Source organism: Falco naumanni, chromosome 7, assembly GCF_017639655.2.
Source record: "Falco naumanni isolate bFalNau1 chromosome 7, bFalNau1.pat, whole genome shotgun sequence".
NCBI lineage: Eukaryota > Metazoa > Chordata > Aves > Falconiformes > Falconidae > Falco > Falco naumanni.
The window spans coordinates 72,616,177-72,642,109 of record NC_054060.1 but is presented as its reverse complement, the minus strand read 5'-3'; the positions used below and the strand labels follow the sequence as shown (position 1 = coordinate 72,642,109).

At 43.2% G+C, this 25,933-nt stretch overlaps 1 protein-coding gene across 1 annotated transcript in view; it reads left to right on the top strand.

The window, feature by feature from the left end:
- Nucleotides 1-25,933, top strand: part of LOC121091551 (cytosolic phospholipase A2 epsilon-like) — a 37,078-nt gene extending 11,145 nt beyond the window's left edge. Inside the window, exons 4-21 of the mRNA XM_040601503.1 lie at nt 8,228-8,364; nt 11,459-11,590; nt 12,692-12,732; nt 13,157-13,199; nt 13,942-14,005; nt 14,575-14,738; nt 15,014-15,106; nt 15,637-15,674; nt 16,351-16,486; nt 17,919-18,055; nt 18,546-18,768; nt 19,332-19,446; nt 19,987-20,124; nt 22,025-22,132; nt 23,159-23,353; nt 23,764-23,930; nt 25,143-25,329; nt 25,550-25,933. Coding sequence (XP_040457437.1) covers nt 8,228-8,364; nt 11,459-11,590; nt 12,692-12,732; nt 13,157-13,199; nt 13,942-14,005; nt 14,575-14,738; nt 15,014-15,106; nt 15,637-15,674; nt 16,351-16,486; nt 17,919-18,055; nt 18,546-18,768; nt 19,332-19,446; nt 19,987-20,124; nt 22,025-22,132; nt 23,159-23,353; nt 23,764-23,930; nt 25,143-25,329; nt 25,550-25,758 — 2,327 coding nt within the window. The 3' untranslated portion in view covers nt 25,759-25,933. The remainder of the gene's footprint in view (nt 1-8,227; nt 8,365-11,458; nt 11,591-12,691; nt 12,733-13,156; nt 13,200-13,941; nt 14,006-14,574; nt 14,739-15,013; nt 15,107-15,636; nt 15,675-16,350; nt 16,487-17,918; nt 18,056-18,545; nt 18,769-19,331; nt 19,447-19,986; nt 20,125-22,024; nt 22,133-23,158; nt 23,354-23,763; nt 23,931-25,142; nt 25,330-25,549) is intronic.

The following is a 25,933-nucleotide window of genomic DNA, read 5'->3' as shown; positions in this document are numbered from 1 at the left end:
TGGAGTGTAGTGTATAGAATGTAGTGTATATTTTATTGTATGCAATTTATTGTATTGTATACATGGTAAGAAGTGTGGAGATGAAAAGCAGGCTCTGTGCCTTGATAGCAGCACAAGCAGCCACTGAGAAGGACAATGCTATGTATAAGCAAGGAGCTCATTAATGTGCTATTTGTTTAGGGTTCTTGCTCAGAGCACCTCCTTACCGCTGTGGAAATAATTGCATCTCTAGTGCTAGGTATGAATGGATTGTATGTAGGTACACATGCATCTTCTTGCAGCCATGCTGGCTTCTGTGTAATTCTGTGTGCAAGAATAAAAGCCTGTTCTGGCCGTTAAAGGTATTACGTGTGATGTTCCCGCATGAATTCCACTGTTCTTGGTGTAGCTTTGGAGAAGATGAGTTTCCTCAAAACCTTAGTTCCTCATCTCTAAAGCAAAGACTTCAGCAGGGGCATTACGAGGATGAGCCAACGACTGACTGAAGGACTGGTAAAGGGTAAAGAACCTTAGGTAAATGTTAAGTTCATCTCTGTCTCAAATGCAAAGGTGAGAGCAGCGACCATGCTCTAATACTGTACCAGCACAGGTGGTATTGCAGCTATTGTCCTCCAGTGAATGGGGATGATCTTTAAACCCTTTTTGTGATAGTACTACATGTTCTAGTAGGCTTCATTATCCTCTTGTTTAGAGGAGGCTTCTGGTTAGCAAGTGGTTGAAACAGCTTTTTAAATGTTTTATAATTTTTTAAAATGTCAAAACCTGTTTTAAAACAGGTTTGAAAAGGGTGGAGGCAGTGGAAATGAACAAGGGAGAAGCTTGGGTGGAGAAGAGAAGCTGGAAATGAGTAGGTGATGATGGCAGCAATGTAGAACCACATGGTTCTTTGAGAGGACACAGGTCCATGCAGCAATTCATGACCCTTCACTCCTCCTCAGCCATTTGGCTTGCGGAGTTAAAAGGCAGTGGCAGACTCTGCTTAGGATGTGACTTTCTAATTTGCACTCAGAAAGTTCCAGTAGACCTGGATGGATGTTTCTGCAAGAGCTGATATGCATTTCACGATGTGCTGTGCTAATAAGTAACACAGCACAAGGCTAGCATGTAGTTTCTTTCAAACGTATGTAAGCAACTTCAGCAGCTGTCAACAGAAAATGATGCTGAAGTATGTGCTTTGATTTTGAAATAGGCTTTCTGTATTTACAAATTTCCTTGAGCTGATCTGTGTGACACCTCACCACTTAGATAAGTAAGCTGAGCATTGCCTTTTCCTGAGCTTACAGACTCCCACGTCTTCTTAAAAGTTATTGTACCTTGGCATTTTTGATCATCCTTGGTAAGGATCATATTTTACTCTATCCTGCTTACTGTTGCACAACGATATGTTGAGTTTAAGAGCAAAGTATACTTTGCTTGACACTGAACAGAAACCACAAGTTGAGTATCAGCAGATCTGTGTTTACAGCACTATTAGTTGTTATTTGGACATTCAAGGGCGTTCATAAATAATATGAAAATTGATAACATTTACTTGTTGCAGGAATTGCTTCAGGATTTTTGAGGTATTCCTTTGATGGGGAGAAGGTACAACTTCTCATCTTCAGTATTTTATTGTGAAAAATACATTTAGATGCATTTTTGTTCATTGATTCCCAATAGATTTTCTTATACACTGTTAAAGAACCTGCAGAGTCTGTTCTAGGTTTGTTCTGGTTGTTCCAGTTCCATCAAGACAGCAGTCTGCAGTTCATCTGGTTTCACATTAAGCCATGTGGCTGATCCCTGTAATCAGTGATTCATGCTTGCCTGTACCCTCTGAGCAGAGAGCTGTTTTGTTTGATGTGTCTGTGATATCTTGGTGTTCTTTCACATGCGTCTAGATGAGTGCTGCTGAGCTGAGCTGTATGCAAAAAGCACAATGCGATAAAGCCCCGTAGTATGTCTTAGTCCCTGTAGGAGCAGCGCCAGGGAAAGCCTTGCCCAGAGATGACATTCACAGAGCTTGAGGACCTTTATCAGCAATGGTCTCCAGAGAGGAGCTTCAGGTAACCTTTTTGCTGAACTGAAAACGTTGATTAACTTGTAGATAAGGACCGAGAACACAGGTGTGATTTGGTATCATGTGGGAGGCCAATGTAACATAAAGAGGCTAGATTTAACACGGCTGTGATAGTCCACACTGCTGAAAAGACACATGAGAATGTCACTGTGAGACTGTGGCTTCTCTGTCAGGCGCTTTGTATGACTATATCCTCGGCAGAAGCCAGTAAAGTAGTGCTGCAGTAGTAGTAGACAGTGAAGGTTAAAAGTTAAGATTCACTCACAGATGTTGGTGCTGGGGCTTGGATCATACTCTGCTATTCAATTAGCAGTATGTCTGCCTGACAAAGGTATTCATCTTCACCTCTTTGTTTAGGAGCAGTCTTGACTACTCTTTTTTAAAGAGTTCCCTTTCAGTTCAAAAATGAAAACTAGACAAAAGGGGTCTTGGGTATAAATCTTCCTTGTAAGTCAGGTGTACCTGTTCTTGATGCTTTCATTCGTTCTTACTCACAGGACGGTTGCTTTAGACTGCTAGATCCTGGAGGACTCCAGCCAGAATATGAGCACAGTTAATTTCACTGTGAAAATAGGATTAGCTGTAGTGATAAAAGACAGTCTGGAGGCTGTGTGTTTATCTGTGGCTTACTTTGGTGTGAAAGAAACTGATGGTGACATGCTTGTAGAAAAGACATATAAAATGTGAAGACTTGGCCGCTGAAAGCAAAGCGCATGTTGGCAACACATCCCAGGCACAGTATTTATGGCAGGGTGAACCATTGCTGCAATGTAAGCTTTTAATCTAGGCTGAATTAACTCCCTCCTAAGCAAATAAACCAAAATAATCAAACCGTAATCCTCATTGGTGTGTTATGCCCTGTAGGTCCAAAATTTATTTCACAAAATGGTGGATGATACTTACCGACTTTGGGCTGAATTCTCAGGCACATGAGGACCCATTTGTGTTGTGGTGTAAACACTCTTGCTTCCAGTGAGTCGTCCTGGTGCGTTATGGAATTTTTCTTAGCAAGTTAATTCACCAGCATCGACATCTTTACCTTCATATTGGCTGCTGCTAACCATCCTGTGAGGGAATGGGGTGACTTAGTGCACCCTAATTTTGTTAATTACAATCATGTGCCTTATTATTTCCATGCTGTTTCCTTAAGCATAACTTCCATCCTCCCCATCAAAAAAAAAAAAAAAAAGAGACATCAACAGCAAATAAATTTTTATTTGTGTACAGAATCTACAGTAAATCCATGCTATCTTCTTCCTGTGAGACTTCAGGATATTTTTGACCTCACTCATCATATTTGCAAATATTTTCTGGTTTTCAGGTACATCAAATCCAGTGAAAGGAGAGCACCTCATGCCAGTCGGCTGGCTTCGGCCTCACCATCATATTGAGCTACAGCTTTTTGGTAGCTTCCCGTTCAGTACCAAATTTTACTTGGAGAAAAAAAAAAGATATTTAGAAGGAGTGCCCCCACCATAAAGTGTATTTATTCCATAGCGAAGTTTTGGTTTCAAAACTCTTTGAGTCTTAATTGAAAAATTCAGATTGGCATTACTGCCGCAGCGCAGTGTTGGTGCTGCAGCTTAGTGTCAGTTCCTGCACAAGATTACACCTCCCATGAGGTATTGCTCCTGCTTCTTCAGAAAAATCCTGGAGGAGGATACAAGAAAAAGTGCCGTAACTACATTAAATACATGTTTTTATAAAGCATGTCAGAGGCATTTCTGAGTCAAAATAATGATGTTTAATGCAATACCCCCCCCCCTAGTTTTAGGTAAACATTAAGAACATTTTTTATTTCTATTCCCTTACTGAATGCATAACATCCTTGGGAACACTTTCTGAAGAAAGAAAATTTGTGTTTATTTGTTGGTTCAGCTGCTTCCTTTGTTTCCAGTCCTCTTCTCTGTGAAAGCCAAGGCACTTCTGTGTACTGCTTGCAGCCTGTTTCAAAGTCTGTTTCCATGATGTTTCCCTCTGATAACGGTTTCTTCAGATGCCCAGCAGTTATAACTACCCACTCCGTCCACATCAGCAGTGTTGATGTCTGGGCAAGGTATAATTTTTAGCTAGTTTATCTTTAAATGGAAATGAAAGAACTTCCTAAAAAATATTTTCCAGTGATTGATGTGAGATTGCACCACATATCACTGCAAGAGGGGCAAAAGGATCTGAGATGGAACAAAGGAAGTCTGACCTCTTAATAATACCTCTTGGCCAAAACTACACAGCTTTTTGGTTCCTCCTGGCTGATGCTTGGAGAATGAGGACAGTGAAATAGTGGTGATGCTTGTGAGAAGTCTGAAAATGGGTGTACCTCTGGAAATTCAAGACTTCTAGTTCCCCTTTGCCAAATGGGAGCATATGTAAGGGTGATCTAACGACCCCTGTGCCTCTCTTAGCATGTACAAATCTTGCAAGTACAGCTGCACGTACCCATAACGCCGCTTAGGCGATGTAATTTATCCCCTGTTGCTTCATGGAGGCGTTGGGGTGGATGGGAGAAGTTGTGTCACAGCTGTCTGTGGGCTTCTCTGCATTACATCCTGTTGCTTTTTGTATTGTTTCTTTTTGATGATTATATTGGGATGGTACCTAGAGGCTCTAGGTATGGATTTAGTCCTTGTTACTTGGATACTGTATGTGTTTGGAAAGGAAAGGTGGCAACTTTTTCCGATTTTTCCAATTGCAGTCTTACTTTACACCTGTCAAAGAAGAAGGTTTGAAGTTGTTTTGGAAACAGCACCCAGGTATCTGGGGATTGATCTCTTGGGCTGGTGTACATATATAGATGTCCTATAACTTCCTTCCCTGGCAGCCTTGGCTGCCAGGGACACCAATGGTTAGTTGATTTCCATGCAATATAATTGACATGGCATCATTATCCTGTTTATTGCCTTCCAGTGTAAACATGGGCATCACGTGGCAGCAATTCCATATGACACCTTGTAGGTTCACCTGGGCTCGTCCTCTTTTCTCCTCCTGAAGCAGGATCAAGTTTACCTTGTCTGTCACTCTGATACGTATCTGGGTACCGATACCTTCTGAAATGAGTTACCTAGAAAATTTACAAAATCTCTCTTTCTCTCTTTCAAGCTAACTTTTGTAGAGGTGGAGCAGTTTTCCTAATGTTTATCTTTATTTCCCTCTGGCCATGCAGAGCCACAGATCATTGTCCTCTTTGTGTCAGTCATTTGGATGTTACAGAACTGTTACCATGTTATATGACAGTCTGTGTTGGTGTGGTTGAATTAGTAAATTCAATTCTTTCAGCTCTTTCTCATGTGCCAGGCTAAGTCGGTCTTCTTCAATCTGGACCTGTTCAATTTTAGTAGCTGGTAACAGGTAGAGCCTTTTATGGTGGAGGGAGGAAGAGAGTGGAAGAGAACTGCAACAGGGAAGATGCTGGACATCCACTCGTTTCTGTCCAGGGCTGGGAGTGTATGCAAAGAGATCTCAGTGCAAAATCTCATCACCTGCCCTGATGTTTAACACCGTGTATTTGGGATCTGGTCCCAAATTTGTCTAAAATCTGTGTTGCACATATAAGTTATCTGATAAGTCCTGCAATGTGTTATCTTTCTGGGGCATAATTTGTTGTTCTTCGTGCTTGTTTTCAGATTCAAATACCTTTGTCTCTACGTTCTTGTCTTGTGCTATGCTGAGACAGAGGCTTGGCTGGTTACTGACTGAGCTGGTGTTAACATGTGGGTGATCAGGCTGTGGGACTTTGTGTTTGCTCTTATTAAGGATGAACAGTCTTGCTAAAGACTGGGCTGACTTCTCAAGTTGTCTGTAGGTCTGTTGTGTTTAGAGGGGGATGAAGGGCTGAACAGAGATCCAACCACAGCTCTGTCTAGATACAGGATTAAAAGTCACAAGCTTAGACCTTCGTTGATACTCTGAAAATATCAAATGCATGTCTTCTAAATCAACATTCACAGCTAGTATGCACAACAAAGAGATATCCCAGACCATAAATGAACAAATTCTCTAAACACCCATATATCAGTAGTCCATACTGAGAGATACAGTTGCCAAAGAAACAGATGATCTCACTCTTACCTGCTGCTCCTGCACCATCTGGGGAAGGAACTATGCAAGGTTAATGCTATCTTTTTCAAACATTAAGAATCAATGGAAGAATTGTAGAAAATTTTTTTGGGGGCGAGCTAGATAAATCATTTTATCACCTCCTTTACCAATAATTTTTTATCCAGAGGTACGTTGCACATACTCTGCATTTTAAAACTGCAGTAATAAGTCTAAAAATATCCTGATGTTACTTATAAGAATTATAGATACCTGCATTTGCAAAATTAATTTCTTCCTGCTATGGGCAGAAAGGGGGAAATGATTACATGCATGCTGAGAAACTGACTAAACATGAAACATCTACCAGTATCAGAAGATTTGGAAGATACATAACCTGATTGCACAAATTGCTTTAAGCAATGGCTGTTCATTGCCATATGAGTTACACCACAAGTTTAAAGAAAGTATGGGATAAGAGCCAAAAGGCTGGTAGAGAAAGAATAACAGAATTACTGGTAAGGCACTCTCTTCTTCTGGGTCATGTGGAAATATTAATAACAGTAGTTATTTTTTTGTATAATGCTTTTGATCATGGGATGACAAAGCAGATTACGAAAGAGGAAAGGAACATTATCACCGCTTTATTGATGGGGAAATGCAGATAGAGAAGCAAGATAAATTTAAATGGAAGCAATTGCCCAGGGTGACTTGGCAGCCTGGAGCTGAGCTGAGACTGGAGCCAACATGTTATGAGACCTTTTCCAGCAAGTTACCCATCTGGTCGTGCTGCCTCTCTGCGTGTATCCCACAGTACCAAACTGCCTGTTACTACACGCGAATCTGACCTGTTACAGTAATAACAAAACAAGTTCTTGGAGCTGGAGATGTTAGAGACAGCTGTAGTCACTCAGCAGGCAAAAGAAATGTCCATTGTCTAAATATAAGGGCAAACAATGCACAGGACCGAAGGACAGCAGTTTTGCTCCAAATGGGAAGGTTGGAAAGGGTGAACGACAGTGTAGAGAGAGATCAAGTCTCACCACTCTTCACTGTATTTTCAGGTTCTCAGTTTATTACCACAGGTTCATGAGACATCAGCTCTTTTATGCACTTAGGAACAGATGCCCAGCACTGCTCCCCGCTAAAAACCCCACAGTCTTCTTAGCAGCACCAGAGAGAATCCTGACCACCTAATGCTCTACGTACATCAGGTTAGCGCATAAAAGGAAGGTTAGCTGCATAGGCATGCAAGTGCCTAACCTGCCTCTTACCTGAAAACTCTGACAATCCCCAAGAAACAGCTTCTCAACACCCTGCAGCAGTGCTTGGCATAGCTGTGCTCACCTGACTGGGAGGCTGTTGGCCCCAGCCTGGGGCTGGGGGTGGTCCCTGGGAGCCCACCCCAAAGCAGCCCTTGTGTGTTGTGAAGATTTAATGCTGTACTTGTAGCTAACTATGCAACCTTGTGTTACGTTAATACCCGTCGCAGAAATTAGAAGCTTCTTCACTATATAAAAGCTTAGAGTTTAAATCAGTAAGATAGAAGTGCATTGCTATTTTTGCATATTTGTTGATGGTGAAAGGATGTGATTGCACGTTGGGTGAGACAGTAGACTCGTTACGTGGACTGGGCTACCGCTCTGTGGGAGCAGCAGACCAGAGGGGATAGATCCTTCCTAACCAAACCCTCTTTAGCTCTTCTGTTGCCCTCTCAAGAGCAAAGGACAAAGTTAGACCCTTGTCTAAATGCACAGAGTTAAATAAGTATCTCATCCTTTAAAAAGTGTCTCTTAAAATGTAAAACTTTTTCTTCTCCATCACAGAAATCTGTGGATTTGCAACAGACAGGGGACATACCAATAATGTTTTTTGTCAAGTAAATCTAGATCTGCATATTTTTTTCTTACCTGTTGTCTTTATTGCTGTAGCTTCTTTGAATTTCCATTAATGACCAGAGGTCCCACCTGCAAGAGGGAACAAATAGTAATGAGTGTTATTGAATAAGGACCTCTAAGAAAAGTAATAGAAACAATATCTCCTTTTTTGCAGCTTGCTGTCTATACAGTGCTATAAGGCTATGCTCTAAGATATTTATAGTAATTTATTATTCACAATATATCTTTTCAAATACAGTTAGTCAAACCGATTGCTATGTAAGCCTGGCCTTGCCCACTGCTTCCGCTGAGACTGTCCGGACAAAAACTGTTAAGAACTGCAGAGATCCAGTGTGGAATGAAACATTTTTCTTCAGGATTCAAAGCCAAGTAAAAGTAAGATACAGGGTGCCTTTGTTTTCCTTTGGGGGCAGAGGTCTCATTGTGTGATTGATATGCAGGGTACCATAAACATTGATATGTGTGAGGAACTACGAGGATATGGGTAAGGGGATGTGGAGTAGCATGCAGAAGCAAAAATAAATTTTATTTTTTTATATATAAAAGATAACCAAGATACTTCACAACTATTCATATAATGTTCTATCACTTTTTTCTTTTGTCTTTTTTTAGTCATTGCTTTTCAAGGGTAAAGGTGAGAATTCAGAGTAAATTGAACAGCATAAAAGACTATGAGCTAAGTATAAGTAGTGGAAGCACCCTGGTGCTGTACTTTTTTACTATCCCTTTGAAATTAAATGCAGTTTAAAAAAAAATCACCAAACAATAGGTAGTGTTTGCAAAAGAAGACCACCTGAGCTTTTACCATGGTGATAAATGTTAGAGCTCAAGGTTTGCAAGTCCCACTATCCATGCCTTCCAAAACACAGCACCAACATCAGAGTCTAGGAGCCCACAAAGATCAGTGACAGACCAGGGAAGCCAAGCTTACTTCACACCTGGGGCAATCAAACGCTGCCTTACAGCGTGCACCCTTCATTTGCTAGCGCTGGTGGCAGAGCAGCACAAGAGTTTTTGCCCAGTGCCAAATCAGCAGGCCAGTCCCCTGGCTCTCTTCAGCATCGATAACTGCTTCCAAAAGAGCATTAAGAACAGCTCGAAGTGTTGCTGCACTACAGGGTCTCCAATTAACAATCCCTCTTGCCTTTGCAAAAGTTACCTGTGATATGAGTCCTCAGGCTTCCTTCCACAGAGTTAGGTGTTACTACTGGTCCTGTTTGGTGTGACTTTTGGATTTAACTCATCTGCCCATCTGTGGCCTACATTCAGTGCTTTCCCTTCAGGCCTAAAGAAATTCTAACTTCTTTCAAAATGCTCGCGAGATGCAATTTCACTGAGCCCTGCAGGTTTATCAGGGCGGTGAAAGGCAAGGCACAAACATGGCAGCATGGGAACAAACACCCACTGATCTGCAACTCTTGCACCAGAACAGCGGCTCCTTGTAATGGTTTGTGGTTGACAGGTCTTTCAAACTGCAATACCCCACATAACAGCTGAAAAAAAAAAAAATCTTGGCCACAGGAAGCTGCTTGAACTAGTCCTTCATGGAGCAGTATTTGGGGAGACCTTGCCTTTACTTTGCAATAAGTTTGCAGCAGGAGACAAGTGGCATTAGCCCTGGTAACTTTCGGCATGTGGCGGCAGCAGTGTGGCAGTGGTTGCTGCGGCTTCTGTGTGGGCTGCCCAAAATGTTGGCCTGGGGATTTGGGACAACCAAAGTGCGCTGGCATGTCTGTCACTGCTGCGGGCTCAACAGGCGAAGTTAAAGCTCTCGGGTTTCTCTGCATACACTGTAGTTGCCACGCTCGTTACCCTCTGAGCAGAGCCAGACGTCTGGTCTGGCTATTTTCTCCTCGCCCGATTTGTGTATCGAGACCGTCATCTTCCTAAATCATGGGAGCCACAGCTCAGTGAAATCACATAATGTGCTATCACTGTGGAAGCAAAAAACTTGTTTGGGTATGTCAGGCTGGTTCCCATCAGGAACAGGGGTGTTTACTGAAAGGATTCGGTCTTGACTAGTGCCTGCCCAGTCGGGAGGGAGGGCTCCGCGAGCTGGTGCACTCCTGGCTCCAGGGGGGCCACCCTGCCAGGCGCGGGGGGCACGCAGCCCCACCGAGGGCTGGCTCTGCTGGGCTCCCAGCGAAGCCATCCTCATACCCTCTATCAGGAGCAGACAGGAACGGCGAACTGTCCAGAGACCCCCAGCTGCTTCCCACACAGCATCTCAGCCATGCAGACAGAGACCTTTCTTAGCTGGCCAGACCCCTGCACATGCCCCTCCCGGCTAGTTGGGAGTGAGCGAGGGACTTCGTGTCAGTTGGTCACTAAATCAGCCGTTTTAACCAAACAAGCAGAGTCTGTTGCAGTATCACAGCTAGGAAAACTGATCTGCTCTTCGGTGTAAGCCTGCCTTCTGCAAACCGCAGACCATTGCTTTTAAGCTTATCACCTCCGTCACCTTCCATAGTCCTTTGCAGACTATTTGTGGCTGGCCTGTACACCAAGCTGTTGTGGCTGCTTCTGCCTCTTGTCAGTGTGCTTGTCTGAGCAAGCATGGTGGGCAGGAACCCACCATTGACCCCGTCAGCCCCTAACAGAATTGTTTTTCTGTCTGAAGCACAGCGTGATGCATTTACGTGTATGGCCTTAAAGGGCAGCAGTCTTCCTCTCTTCTGACTGCAGACTGCAAACGCAGGTTCACTACAGCTTGCCATCTCTCACTTGCTGGTTTCTTACAGAAATGGTAAATGTCAAAACTGAATGGTTGGATTCAGCGCTCTGGGAGGTACCTCTGAGCCAGCCCACCTGCAGCTGCCAACCAGGCGCAGCAGAGGCTGTTACTCCTCCTGTCCATCCAAACAGGCAGGAGGCAGAGGAGGAGACTGGTGCAGTGTTAGGAAGGAAAGGATAGGAGGGTTTTATGTGGTTTCTTTCTGTCTATTTTGTCACTGGCTTAACAAAAACGTACCAGTTTCTGTAGATTCCATGGTCATTATCTCCATGTGATCTGTTTAATAATTTATGGGATGTAACTGTGCAGCCATGCAGCAGTTACATGGTGCTTCCTTAACATGTTTTAATCACTGCTTATATCCAAGGTTTGGTTTTTTTTCACCAACAGCATTGAAGTCCTGACCAGTAGATGGCTTCCTACACAATTCAGGGAAAAGCGATGATCTCAAAACAAATCAGAGGTCAAATGTGTTTTTCAATATGGGAGGTACCTATGCAATGATTCTTCTAGCCTTTGTCATTTATCTTACTCTGCAGGGGAAAATCAGCAACAAACACTAATGACGTTAGGTTCAGAATATCTTTTTTAGTTCTGTGTGGATGAAAAGGTTGTGCATGCTCTCTCACTTCTCCCCATCTGTTCTCTGACTCCTGTAACGTGCTGAGTATGTCATCTTGTACCTCCTAAGGTCTCAAAATAGAGATGTTGTTAATCCTGCACCTCTGTTCACAGAATATTCTTGAGCTGAAAGTCTATGATGAAAATGCAGTCACTAAAGATGACCTCCTCTTCACTGTAGTCTTTGACGTTGCTAAAATCCAGCTTGGAGAAACTGTTTGCTTGACTTTTCAGCTAGATCCAAAGGTGAGGAATAAAACTACCTTGTTCACAGGAAGGAAATACATTTTTGATATTACCTCCTAAACAACTTCTTGTAAAGCAGTTGTAGGTGTGTGTGGGTTTTTTCCTGTTGGTTTGCACTTCATGTATCCTGTAAAATACCTTCCAAACCTTGTTCAGCAAAGTGGATAAGGTTTACCTCCCTACCTTGGACATAATCCTGCAGGCTTTTACTAGCTTCTCAACTCTCTTAGCAGGGTTTTTCTGACACCAGAGTTCCCTTTCTCCCGCCCCTCTTTCTTGACTCCATTGCTCAAATAGATTTTATTGGAGATTAAAGGCTTCATCACTGTTGCACAATGTTTCTCTGTTACGATTTCTTTTCCTGGGTCCAGCATTTGTGAGTTTGGACATACATGTTGGAGTTTTCACTTAAAAACTGATACCCTGCCCTGTAGTTCTTTTCTGTATACTTGAATATAAAAAAAAGGTCCATGCTGAGGTGCTAAAGCCCATTGATGGCCAATTACTGTAATTATCTCGTTCCTTCAGTTTGCCTGAACATGATGACTTCAACATGGGATCTGGATGTCCGATTTAGATCAGTTTATAGATTTGCTGTTTCACTGACTTTTCTTACAGGATATGTATCTGCATTCAGCTCCACGGTGATATCGACAGGTAGTCTATAGTAACTTGCCTGGTGACTGGTCAGTGCATTGTCTGTGTTATAGGAGTCATGATCAGAAGAATTGAGAATGCCCTCTGCTCTACAACAGTATCAGTCTTCTGATAATGTTACCTAGAAAAAAACAAGGCTTTAAACAGTTTTAAGCCAACAGTTATTGCAGGCTTAGCACTGCAGATCGCCTGTGTGACTGCCTTACTCGGCTTCACCACCGAACAAAGCGCAGTCAACCTGGGGATTGGTGGTTAAAGAGGCAGGGGGAACACTTTCCAAAATCACTCTTAAGTCAATTGCTTTCACTCCTCTGAGCAAACCCTAGAGCAGGAGGGAAATTCGATTTGAAGACCTGTTTCAGGAGCCAGAATAATCATTGACAACCATAGCTAGTGGGAAACAAAAATTAATTCAAATGCTTATAATAAATAAATCTTTTACAGACACAAGAGACACTGGAGGTGGAGTTTGCATCAGAGAGCATGTGAGTAAAACTGACATGGGACCAAGGAACTGTCCTTAGCAAAAGCAAGCAGTCAAACACACACTAGCATTTAGCATAGTATAGTTTAAAATGCAGAGCATCACAGCAACAGCTGGTGTTTATCAAGTTAGTTGCATATTACCTAAAACTCTGTGTTTCTTATCTACCAAGAATCACCTTGGATACTAATTTGTCCCATTATTTGCTGGTCGAGGGAGAAGGATAACAGGAACTGCACCCACTGTGCCTATGACTGCTATTGTTTACCATTATCATTAAAAAAATAAGGAAGACACATTTCAGATGTCTCCCAAAATTAAAAATCAGTGACATGTTTGAGACTATGCTGGGCATTAAGGAAAGTATTTAAGGATGTACTTAGGTCGTATTAGTTCTGATAGCATTTTTTTTCTCTCTCTTTCAGTCCAGTCCCTCCTGAAAAGCTGGTCACTAATGGTGTATTAGTGGTAATTTTAAACTGTTTCTCTTCTATGTTCATTTTCACACTAGTGATGGGAGCAGATGCCCCAGTACCTCACTGCAGGCAGAACTGGAGGGTAGAGAGGGGGGTTGGACGCTGACAGCCGCCCTGTTACACTGCTCCCTGCAGGAGGGTGTGTTAGGAAAGGGTGAACATAGTCCCTGGGGGTACCCAGAGACCTGTCCACCACCAGCAGCTTGCAGCAAGCCTTTTGGTGAAGTCGGAGGTGCTTTCATTGACTTACTGCCTCTGTGTTGTGCCCTCAGGGGACTTCCCTTGGGACCCCCTCACGACCATCCTGGCTCTCCCACCTCCATAGGATGATGCAGAAGTTGCTTTCTTGACTGTCCCTAGCTCACTGTTTGGAGGGGTTAGCACCTGGCTGTTCAGCTGCACCACAGCAAGGGCAGCCCTGGATTTGGCCAACCCAATCAGCCTGCCCTTGGCTGGCTCCAGCACCCTCCCATTCCTGCCCCCCTTACTTCCCCTCCCTCAGCAGCCCCGTCCCCACGGACAGACCACAGCGCACAGCTATTTTTCTTTCAGCTGAAAGAATCTTGGCATATTTTCAGAGTGCCAAGGTCTTTCTCTTGCCAGCCTATCAAACACAGGGCAGACAGTCTTCCAGACCCCAGGGACCCACGTAGCCAGAGACAGGCAGCAGCGAAGTGACTCAGATGTGGCATGTTATATATGCTTAATTCGCTTCTCGTTCATCCCTGCTACAGTCTCGTGAAATTTCCTGCTTGGAAGTCCTGGTGGGCAAGAAGCGGATGAAGAAAGAACCTTCAGGTTAGACCTTAAACCAGAAATAAAAAAACTTATTTTACAGTAAACTGAAAATTTCTCTCTCTCTCTCTTTTTTTTTTTTTTTTGGTCATTTTCTTATCCGGCAATCTTGTTCTTATAATTAGAGCACAGGAACTAGATGGTTAGGAGTATATATGGGATCATAGACCCAACAACTATAGTGTGTCTGTGCTAACTAACTATAAAAAACGGACTTTGAAGTTAAAGTAAATGATTAGAGTAATAACGAATCATATTAGTGCTGTAAAGTAGAAGTAAATACATATTTCTATCTCAGTAATATAATTTTTGCCCGATTTGGCTGTATGTCTGAGTTCTTAAAACAGCTTCTGGTGTTTTATAAGCTCTTTGCTTTCTTTTTCTTTCTTTTTTTTTTTTTTTGTTTGTTTTCTTTTTTGTCTTTTCCTTCTTCCTGGATAAATAGAGTCTGGGAGCTTTTAAGCGTTGTTGAATGTTTTATATATAAAAATGACTTCTGAATGACCATTTAATGTTCTGTTTCTGAGATCATAGTCATTAACTTCTCTGTGTGCTTTTCACATTTTTTTTAGAAAAAGACTTACTGTTTTCAGTGAAGGGATCCTACGAAGAGAGCCAGACCCTGTTCTTGGGCTCTTCCCGGCAGCCTGTGGGGCCCCTGGACTTCCATTACATCAAGTACAGCCTGTCAGAGCTACGCGTGGCTCTAGTGGATACGAAACCTCTTTTCTGCTCGGTATGTGATTGTCAGCTTGCGTAAGCACAATAAACTCATGGTTTCCGATACCTGACTGAGGCAAATGAAGAGAATTTGTATTTTTAATTAAAAGTCATATTTTGTGATCTTCTGCTCGGGAAGAGCACTGTGTGCCGTAAGACACCTAAATATTAGATGCCAGTTTGGAAACTGCTGAATGGTGACCCCACTTGAAAAAATAAGTTGGAGACGGTGATTTTTTTTTTTTGTGATGTATACATTAATTATTGTTCTACATTATAATTATATTTCAGTGTACCTCAGGTGAAGAGAAGAAAGACTGCCCTGCATCCCTCACTATTCCTCTGGATTCACTTCCCTTCAAGGAGAAAGTAACAGTAGCAGAGGTGATTGATACCAACTTTTTAGAATAAATGTGAAGCTATGGACCAAAGATCAGTGGTCCAGTGATCAATGGGCAGGTGTTAATTAGATCAGTGAAGTGGGGGGTTAGATACATAATTGCTAGTGCCTTTACATTCCTAACAGAGATGGTTATGGATCTGTACATTTTCATATGAACCAAGTAGAATCAAAAATGACAGCCAAATATTTGACAGAGGGGTTTCTGTGACTGATGACTTTTAGCTGGGGGACTAATGCAGGTCAAAGCAAATGCAAATGACAAGGCAAGATGGGGCACACTGGCAGAGCTGATGCTGGTTTTTGCTGTATCCTACTCTTTGTATCTTTGGTATAAAGCGATTTAAAGAAAATAAAGTGGAGTTGGAGAAGTTTAAAAATTGTATGGATTTTCTGATTGTAATGGCTTTGTGGCTCCAACATGGCTCTTAGAAAAAGTGAGGGGCTTAGATGCTGACTGAACGGTAAGGACATGAAACCACCTCCAGTGCTTATATTGTATTTTTTTTTCTAGGATGAAACAGTCAATTTACATGTGAAGTCAAATGACTGGTAAGAAATTCTGTCTTTCGGGTTTTGTGGTTGTGAAAAAAAGATGCTCCCCAGTTTTTTTGCCTTCTTACCTTTTTCTGCAACTAAGGAAGACAGTATTTAGTTGGTGACAATGTTTACCCCTATTTACCCCATGTTAGTTACCCATGTCCAGAAGGTGAACGTTGTTAACTCTGCTGGGCAAAATTTCCTGTTATGCTACTATGCAAGAGTTATGCAAGTTTGGATGGGGAGAATAATCTCTTCTGGCTGAAAAATTCATGGAGCTATGAGTTTAGAAAAATACATGTTTACAACTCACTTTCCTTACCTGTAAAGAATCCAGACTATCTATATATTATTTATCTGTATTTATAAACCCTGGAGGTCTTCAGGCAACAAATTCTAAGTATTCCCCTTATAGTATCTGTATATGGATTGCAGTATTTATGTTAGACACTTCTTGAAATATCAGCATAGCAACAAATACTTCTTTTTTTTTCTGTAAGACTTTACAACTTTTTAACTTTCTCAGCTTTTTCTCTACCTTGTCTGTACCATCTGTGGTGTGCTTTTGTGGGGCCGCAATAGCAGCTTTTCTAAGCCTAGTATTAGACTTTGCAACTTGTAAGTACGGGTCTAGACATTAATTATAAATGATCATGCACATCCTGTTTAACCCTGGACTTTGTTTGAGGTCAAGAAACTTAGATGTTCGCTTGGAGTTTGATCTGTGTATGCAGGAGAAAATTTTCCTACAGAAACGAAGGAAGTTTGTGGCTTCTGCTCTGAAAAAAGCACTTCATTTAGAGCAAGACCTACAAGACCATGAGGTATGGGGAGCACCACAGGGACTGGACCATGCTGTGTAACAGGAATGTGTTATGCTTGTAGCCGTTTGCATTATTGTTCCTTAACCGGCCCTACTGTATTCAGTGCCGAATGTAGAGTGTCTTTAGATGAAACAGTGTGAGAGCATGGGTGGTACTAAAGCCACTTGCTACGTTTGCTCAGAAAACAGAATGCCATAAATCAGCATTTCTTCCCTGCCTTCTTTCTTTTTCATCTGTGAATTACAGACCCGGATAGTTCTGCTGTCTTAGCTGAGCATTCAACCCAAGGCCCCATATGGTGTTTTATATTACCAGGTTTTGGAGGGGGGAAAACCTAACAGTTAGTGATACATAACACTGACTGGTGGGAATGTTTCTTATCACAGACTCTATCCTCTGGTGCTTATCGTCTCAGCTGCATTGTCACTCAAACAGCACACAGACATTCAGCATTTGTCTCTTAGCTGTCTGACCGAGTTAGGGTTTGTATTTGTATGTGTCCATGCTGGCATGGGGATAGTGGGTACTTTAGGGAGGGAACATGGTCTGTGATCAAGCACTTCAGAAACGGAGAAGTTTCTGTTTTGAGAGGGTTTTTTTACCTGTGCTTTTCCCTTTGTCCAGGACAGCTGGACCAAAGGCATACTAAATGTTACACAACAGAATGGCTTTGGATCCTATAAATTATGTCCCCGCTTACAAACTGATCACATCAGTGTATTGTTTAGGGGAAGTACTTCTAACTACTAATCTCAGACTTTTGAACAAGATAATTTTTCTCATAGGCAGGTAAACCCAAATCAGAATACTTTGCTTTGACCTGAAATGCTTGATTTGATTCAGGTTGCTGCTGAGTATTTTCCTTGACGCAGTTGTCTGGGAATGTGTATTGGAAGTGTCATTAGGCTCCTCTTCTCTCAGTGGGTTCCTTGGAGGGATTTGTCTTCCTGTAACAGTTTAGATTTCCGTGCAATTAGGCTTTGTGGTTCTTCACTGCAATTATATACTCTAGGTACGTTATAGGAAATGTAATCTAGTCGTTATACTTGACTTACAAGAGGGGATGAGTTCTGCTTGTTCTCAGAGTAGAGCTCTCCTGAGATGATGTTCCACTAAAGAAAATGCAGTCTAATATTGAAATGCCTTAAAACAGCAAGTTTTTAGCTGTTTTGGTAAGCCAGCATATAACAATTCAGAATCAAATTGATTGATTTTGATAAAAGTCGTCAAAATTAGGTAATGACAGAAACTTTTAGTTTTATTATTATTTTGCTGTGCAAAATACCAGGTTTTCATCTTTTTCTCCCCTTCTTGGGGAACTGGTGAAATGTTGGAATTTCCTGTGGGACTGTGCTGCAGTTTACTCAGGTCTGATCACATGTGCTGGTAAACTAGGTTGTTGCTTACCAGTGCTGTGTTGGTGCTCAAACAGGTGCCAGTTGTAGCAGTCATGACAACAGGTGGCGGCACCCGGGCACTGACATCTCTGTTAGGCAACCTGCTGGGTCTTCAGAAGCTGGATCTCTTAGATGCTATTTCATACATCACTGGGTCATCTGGTTCCACATGGTAAGGAGATCCTGGGCGAAGACATAATTTGCCACCGTTATCATCTGCTGTGTGAGACTGCTGTAAGAGAAACTTAGTCTCTTTGTTTTGGTAAAGGTGTACTACTGCAGTCTTGAGCTTTTTTGTTGCTGTATTAGGAAAACATGGCCTGAGCCAGCATGTGCTCTAGGCACTGCTTGCGGGGACCGACATTTTCCTTGACCCCTAGCTTCATCTCTAGGATCTTTCCTAGTGAGTGACCCCCATGTGAATCACAGCCTTGTGCATACACCTACAGGACACAGAGGGGTGTTTTGCAAGTCCTCAGGTTTCAGTAGTGATTTGAGGGGTCTTCTGAATCGAAAAATCTTTTCCCTTCAATAATAAACTGAGTCCAAACGGTGTTTTTAATGAACTTCACCTAGTTCATTTGATGTGATCCTTAAATCCAAGTCTAAAAAGTGAAAGCATCTCAAGCATATGACAATGTACTTCCTTTCTTTTTTCCCAGGACCTTGTCACATTTGTATCAGAATGCTGACTGGTCACACAAGGATCTCTCCAGACCAATTGGTGAAGTCCGCAGACATATGACCAAGTGCAAGCTAAGCTGCTTCTCCCTGGAGAGTCTGAAGTACTATCACAAGGAGCTAAAACTGCGGAAGCAAGAGGGATACCAGATTTCTAGTGTTGATTTTTGGGGGCTTCTGCTGGAAAAAGCATTAAGTGATGGGGTAGCGTGTCTATGCTTTCCCTAACAGCAACTGAATACTGTTGTGTGGAAAATGAAGCTCCAGTGACAGATGCTAGCTTGAGAGCATTCCAACATTATCCAGCAGATGATTTCTGCTGACTGACAAAGGGGGTTTGTCCCCACATATCTCTCAACATGTTAGTGGCCCAAGGGATATTCTGTAGAGCAGAAAACCTATGTCTCCTTCCTACCAGTACGAGCATCTGAGCACCTAACAGTAGAGTCCTGCTCTTGGTTTCTTTTGCTCTTTTCCTCCCTTTGAGAACTTAAATAATTCATGTAAAGTGGATGCATTTTACTGGGAAGAATGAGAGACCGTTGTACCAGTGTCCTGCAGCTCACCTGTAGTTAAACAAGCTTATGTGGATGTGCAAATGTTTAGATCACTCCTTAGCTAAAAAAAAATGTCTGGGTACAAAATGAGTGGAGAGAATAAGAAAATGGAGATGGAAACAGTTGTGTACTTTGCTGTAATCTGGCAAGCCCATACACTATGCCAAGAAGGTCCCTTGGTTTTGCTCTTTGTTTCTGGTCACTTCACAGAAAAACAACCACAGACTCTCAGATGAGCGACAGGCATTGAGTCAGGGTCAGAATCCCTTACCTATCTACATGATCCTCAACATCAAGGAAGACTACAGCCTTTCAGAGTTCAAAGGTGATGGCAAAACTGAGCTGTATCTCAACTCGGTTGGTGTTCAAACGGTCTGCATTCTCAGTTACTGCATGCCCTGCAACCCCTTGCGCTGCTGAACCATGGCATTCATAAACCGTTCCTTTTCCTCCTTAACTTCCTCTTCCATTTCTAGACTTTGTGCCTAGGCTCCGGGAGGAACCCATCTTCTGTGGGGCAGGAGAAATCTGGGGGAGGTGCTTAAGGACAGCCAAGGTACTGATAAGTCAAAGCCTTAGCTCCACATGTGGGGTAACTTAGGCTGACCCTTTTTGGTACAAACTTTGCTTATGTCCTGTCTGGAGAGACTTGTTGGAAGTTCTGAAGGGAACGAGTTTGGGAAACATTACTGAGTGGGTGGCTGAAACTGGCTGAATGATAATGCCTTACCCCGAGGAACGCCAGCCTGTGGTCACACTGCTGACGGGGCTTCTCCTGCACCTGCTTCCTTATCAGTTCAGAGTCCTTTCTGCAGGGAGGCAGGGATAGGATTGAGATTTAAAAGTTCATTTTGTGCCTCTGCAGAGTGGGTAGAGTTCACCCCTTATGAGGTCGGGTTCTTAAAATACGGCGCCTTCATTCGTGCAGAGGATTTTGGCAGCAAGTTCTTCATGGGTCGCCTGATGAAGAAGCTCCCTGAATCTCGCATCTGTTTTATGAAAGGTGATATGCTCCCCTGCAAAAGTCTGAATTGCATAAAAATGGACTTTATTTTTCATACAACACAGATCCTGCATATTGCAGCCAGCGCCCTGCAAATCCAGAACCTTGAGATGCTGGAGAGCACACTGAAGAAGAGATCCCTTCATGCTTTCCGTTTTCTTGTGTTTTCCCATTAAGCACTCTGCGCTGACTGCCCGAGGTAGGAGGTAGGCTGCAGAGCTAGGTGGGACTGCAGAGCCGCCTTCTTGAACGTCGTGCCTCCTTTCCAGTTTTGCAAGGACAGTGGTGTGGTGTGTTTGCACCGAGGTGGCTGGGCAGCGAGCACACCCAGCATGTCCAGTCTGGGCTAAGCTCCGCCGTCTCGGCCTCAGCACCCCAGTTGGGCTGGCGACCCCGCAGCCTGGCCTGTCTTCAGACCGTGTGGAGTCGAGGGTTAAAGCAGGGTTGCCACCTACTGACACAGCGTGTAATGCCCTCCTGGGTGGCGATTAACGCCTGCTAGTAGTTACTGCGTGAGTAGTTAAGGATAAAAACAAGGTGTAGTTTGCAGGGGGAGGTAAGGCCTTTGGAAAGAGCAGTGGCTAGAGGGAAAGACTGGATGAGCTTGTGGAGGTACGAGGCCCTCAGGTTTCCAGGAGAAAGGCTGGGGTGTGTAAGAGCTCGTCTGCTATTTTCAGCTCTGTCAGCCTAGTAAAAGATCCCGTCTGTCCTCGTAGTTCTTACTTCGGCGAATACAGGCACCGTGAAAATTCAGTGCAAGAGGTGAGGGAAACATTTCTATGTAATTGGGACCAAGCTCTGGGGGACAGCAGCGTCAAATGCACGAGCAGTGTGTAGCTCCTGGAGCTCAGGGAGCTGGAAGGGTTATGGAGCAAGAAGGCACCAAGTGAAAGACAGGAGAAGCGAGAGGAGTTGCCTTCTCACAGCCGGCCTAGACAGAAGCTCCTCGAGCTGCAGGGAGATGAGGCTGGGTTCACAGAAACCGGCCAGTAACCACCTGCAGATGAACCCTGGCTGCCAGCTAAGTGTAGAGCCAGAGAGCCCCTATCCGATTCCTTAATTATGTATTTCTAAGGTCTCTCAAGCATGTCCCATTCTTATGGGGAATTCCTGTGAAGTAGAAGACCCTTGGCTTCCTGTCCCACTTCACAAATGAGCCAAATTTAAAAGAGAATTATATTTCTGCTACTGATTTATGGAATACATAATTGTTGCATTGTGCACTTCGAATTATTGCATCCTCAGCGACATACGGCTTTTGCAAAGCTGTCACTGGGAGAGGTTTTCAAGGCAGAGCTCCGTGATTCCTTCTCTGGCACAGTCCCCCTCAGGGCCTGCGGCAGAGCTGTGGAGGAAGAAATGCTTTTCAAAATCCAAGAGGCTTTTGGAGATTTCTGCACTGGGGAGACGTTTTTAGATGTTCTTTGAAGTGGGAGGGCAAAAGTGGAAGAACTTGCTCTAGCTTACTGCTCTGCAGACTGTCCCAAATGCTTTAACCACTTGAGTCTTGGTGGTTCAGGAGCAGCCTTCAAACCTTTAGCTGACGATAAGTTTGTATACGACACAGATTGCAGACCAAAGCCTTATTTTATGGGAAACGGTGTGGTTTTGCTCTCTGATGACAGTTGCTCGTAGGACAGAAGATGTGGGTTTGCAGTGCACCGGCAGCAGCTGTCCGTGACAGCGAGTTGCAGTGCCTGGGGCCTGGCGCGGCGCTGAACACCGCTCAGGTCCCTCTTTGAGGACAGAATGTGAGTTGCTGCCAAAGAACTTCATACAGTTTTTGGTGAGAGTTTGGAAGTGTTGAGGCTTTCAGAAAGCTGAAAGGTTATTTTTTAAAAAGGATACTTTCCATTAAAATGTCTCCAAAGCAGTTTCCGTGTTCTCTACCGTTGCACAGGCCTGTGGAGCAATGTCTTCTCCTACAACCTGCTGGATGCCTGGCATTCATCGGATCCTACGGAAAGGTGCTTACCGAGGTGTACCCAGCACAGGACGGTTGATGTTGGTTGGTTACGTTTCTGTTTCTACTTTACCCACTGTCTTGTGAATGTTTAAGTGAATGTTAACATTCAGGGGCATATAGTGTGAAGGCTTTTTAAATCTTAAAACCGAGGCCAGTGCTGCACTGCTCCCCTCCCCACACCCCGAGGTCTCATGTTGTCAGCTATATCTAATTAGGTTTCCTCTGAATTAATTCACAGCAGTGTTATTTCCGTTAGCCTCTCTTGGACTGAATTTATGCAAGTGATGATTTGCCACCAACTATAAAACTACTGAGGTTTTTTAACAGATCATCTTTGCCAGGAGCCTTTCAGTGAACCTACATGTTGTAACAAATGTCTCGGTGCTGTGTTTTCTGTCTGCCTTGGCAGATGGTACTTTTCTTACATTGTTGTTGAAGAGTTGGATATATCAATTATGGGGAACTCCATTTCAACTTCCTTAGATCTTGTTGCAAACCTGTGTTCTGCTTAGAGATGCTGGCTGTCCTTCCTGTGTTCAGATGTGGTTAGCGAGTTTGATTTATGGGCTTTCTCATCACTTTCTCCATGTAAGTGTTGCAGAACCCTGAGCTCAGTAAATGCCCGTGATAGAAAGTCATTGTCCCTGTTTTCCAATCACGCGAGGTGCCATTTAGCACAACTCTTTCTCTGCTCTTTTCTGAGCAGAGTATCTAAGTCTCCTGATGGCATTTTTTTTTTTTTTAAAGCCAATTTGGACTGATTTTGAAATAAGCTGGTCCAGATTCTCAGCCTAACCCGACCTTCAGACAGGGAATCCACCTATGACTTCTGTCAAGCAGTAGATCACTTTTTCCTGTCCTAGGAAGTTTGTTGACACTCTGTTTTTCATGGAATATGTTTTGCTGTAGATGGATTTTTGTTCTTGTTCCTACTTTGACATTGATTTGATTGAATTTTGCCATGCCTTATTAAGTTCTTCTTTCCTGTAGCTAATAGCAGGTGCTTTTTGGTGTTTTAAGTACTGCAAAGAACTGTATCAGAACAACTTGTTCATCTCCTCTGTCCAGAAGGAGATGAGCCTTCCTCACCAGCCAGGAGCCATGAGTTGGAGACTTACTTAGTCACCCCTGAATGTGGCATCATGGGCATCATTCGGCAGGTCCTGACTGAGCGGGTGATGGTTTCAAAGTTCTACAACTTCCTGAAGGGATTTCAGATGCACAATGAATACCTTCAGAGCAAAAGCTTCTGTATATGGAAAGGTAAACATACCTGAATATTAATTTTTGTCCACTCAGGTGGTTGGTGTTTTCATCAGTGAAGGCAGAGGATGAGCAGGCTTTATTATTTTCTTTGGAAAAAAATTTCAAGATAACTAGTTAAATTTCATCTATTCAAATCAGCTCCAAAAAGTCCCTTGATTCCAGGGAAGGGCAAGTATTGCTCATCAGGGATGGAATAAGAACAGCATGAGAAGTGAAGGAGCTCTTCTTGTCTTCTTATCTTGGACAGGTTGTCTTTTCTGTGTCAAGGCTGGGCTCCTGTAGTGTGGCAGAGTCTTGTAAAGGAAGAGTGATGGGGAGACAAGGCATTTTTCACTCCCATATTAGCCAAACAACAGATATATTACTACTTCAGCAAACGACTCATCATAACAAGTATTTTCTTTTAGATACTGTACTAGAGAATTTCCCCAACCAGCTGACAGAAACTGCAGAGTTCATGTGCCTGGCAGACACGGCGGGATACATCGATATCAGCTACCCACCGCTTATGAGGCCAGAGAGGAAAGTGGATGTTGTCCTACACTTAAACTACTCTTCTGGATCGCAGACATTGGTGCAATGACCACTCTATCTTCTTTGATAATAACTGCTGTCTTTTAGCCCTTTTAGCCTTCTTTAACGCCTAAGGAGTCAGAATAATTTTATGTAGAAGAAACTGGTTCTGGGAGAAAAGGATTCTTGGTGTACAGCTCCCATTCTGTAGATGCCTAGGTCTGTCACTGGTGCTGGTATACCATGGCAGATCCCCTAAGGAGAACAGAAGTAGTAGTACCAGTTTTCTATATCCTTTATTGTAATTTCTAAATCCTTTATTGTAATTAACCCTCTGATAGGTAAATACTATCTCTTAGACCTGTGTGCTCCTGGGATCTCAGTACTGCTGTCAACACTGTTCTCCATATGGAGTGTTTCTCTGGAAACAGTACCACCACTGGTGAACTTGTTTTGTTTGTCTTGTGGTAGCCATCTAAAGATATCCACATACAGTTGAATTAGAAGTAATTTGTCCATTTGTCTTTAGAACAGTAACTGGATTTTTTTTTTTCTAAATTGTGGAGCAGAATTGTCCTTTGATGCCTTGTCTGCTGTTTCAAATACCAGCTAATAACCTGGTCTATAATTCCTGTTACTAGATATGGATAAGACAGAAGTTCCTGAAGACTAGAATTTTTGTATTTGCCACAGATTCAGGAACAAAAATCCTATTTTCAGAATGACTTACACACCCGTGAGCTTAAATTAACATTTCAGTCAGGACAGTGTTTGCTCCCAGATGCCTACATCACTTTTCACAACCCTCTTAAGGCATCTGAGACAGAGGCTTTAAAATATTTCATGCCAAGTCAACCAAATGTTTGTACCTTTGTGAATCCATGTTTTAAAATGGTACCATTTCAGTTTCCTGTCTGTTCTGCTCATTTCAGGGTTTTTCTCCAGTAAGGGGCTTGTTTCTGTGTCCTAGGAGGCTAGGCTGCCCTCACCCACAGCCATGAACATCTTATTTGTGTTTCAGATAAAGGTGGAGGAGGAGGAGGAGGAGGTAGGACAACAGTCAGGAGTGCAAATTGGAGGCTGGGTCCTGAACTGTTGTTCTGTTAATAACTAGTACTTAATACCTTGTGCAAAAGACAGGCCAGAAGAAACACTGACAGGGAACGCTGCTCCTGGATCTTTGTGAAGACCTTTTGGTAGATGTGTTGTGTGTTGGGAAAAGCTGGGAGGTGGCAGAATCTCTGATCTTTTCTTTTTTTCTGCCTGAATGCAGCCTTTGGAAGAAGCCTCCAAGTACTTCCTAAAGCAGGGAATCCCATTTCCCAAAATCCACCTGAGTGAAGAAGAAAAGAAAAATCTAAAGGAGTGCTACATCTTCGAAGACACGGAGACCCCAGAGGCACCGACAGTGGTGTTTTTCCCACTGGTGAATGACACCTTCAGAAAATACAAAGAGCCTGGTAAGCCATGGGGCGGAGACGGTCGTCCCACCACCTGGTCACCCTTTGGCTGTGTCAGAATGGGAGACGTGGTCTAGCATGGTCCCCTCCTTCCCTGCTGTGGCTCCCACGGGAGAGAAATGCGAGTGTCCGGGTAGCGAGGAGCAATGCTATGCTGTGCCTGGAGAGCAGGATGCAGGGTCACAGCTACACCCCATTGTCACCTTTCTTTATTTATCAGGTGTGGAGCGCAGCCCTGCTGAGATGGTGCAGGGCAACGTGGACGTTTCCAGCATCTTTTCCCCGTACTGCTTAAACAGCTTTACCTACACAGAGGAAGAGTTTGACAAGCTGATAGAACTGACTAGCTACAACATACAGAACAACAAACATCTGATCCTTCAGGCTTTGAATTCAGCCATAGAGCAGAAACGACAGCACAGAAAATAAACGCTGACCTGAGTTTCAGAAAGATACCAGTATTGTTTTTCTTTTTCCCTGCAGAAGAATCAAGACCTGTTTGTGAATGCGCATGATGGACTTGGGAAAGTACAAAGGCTTGTTTTGGCCTGTGGTTCCACTCCACCATGTGGTGATCCTAGATAAACTGTTCAAATAAAATCAT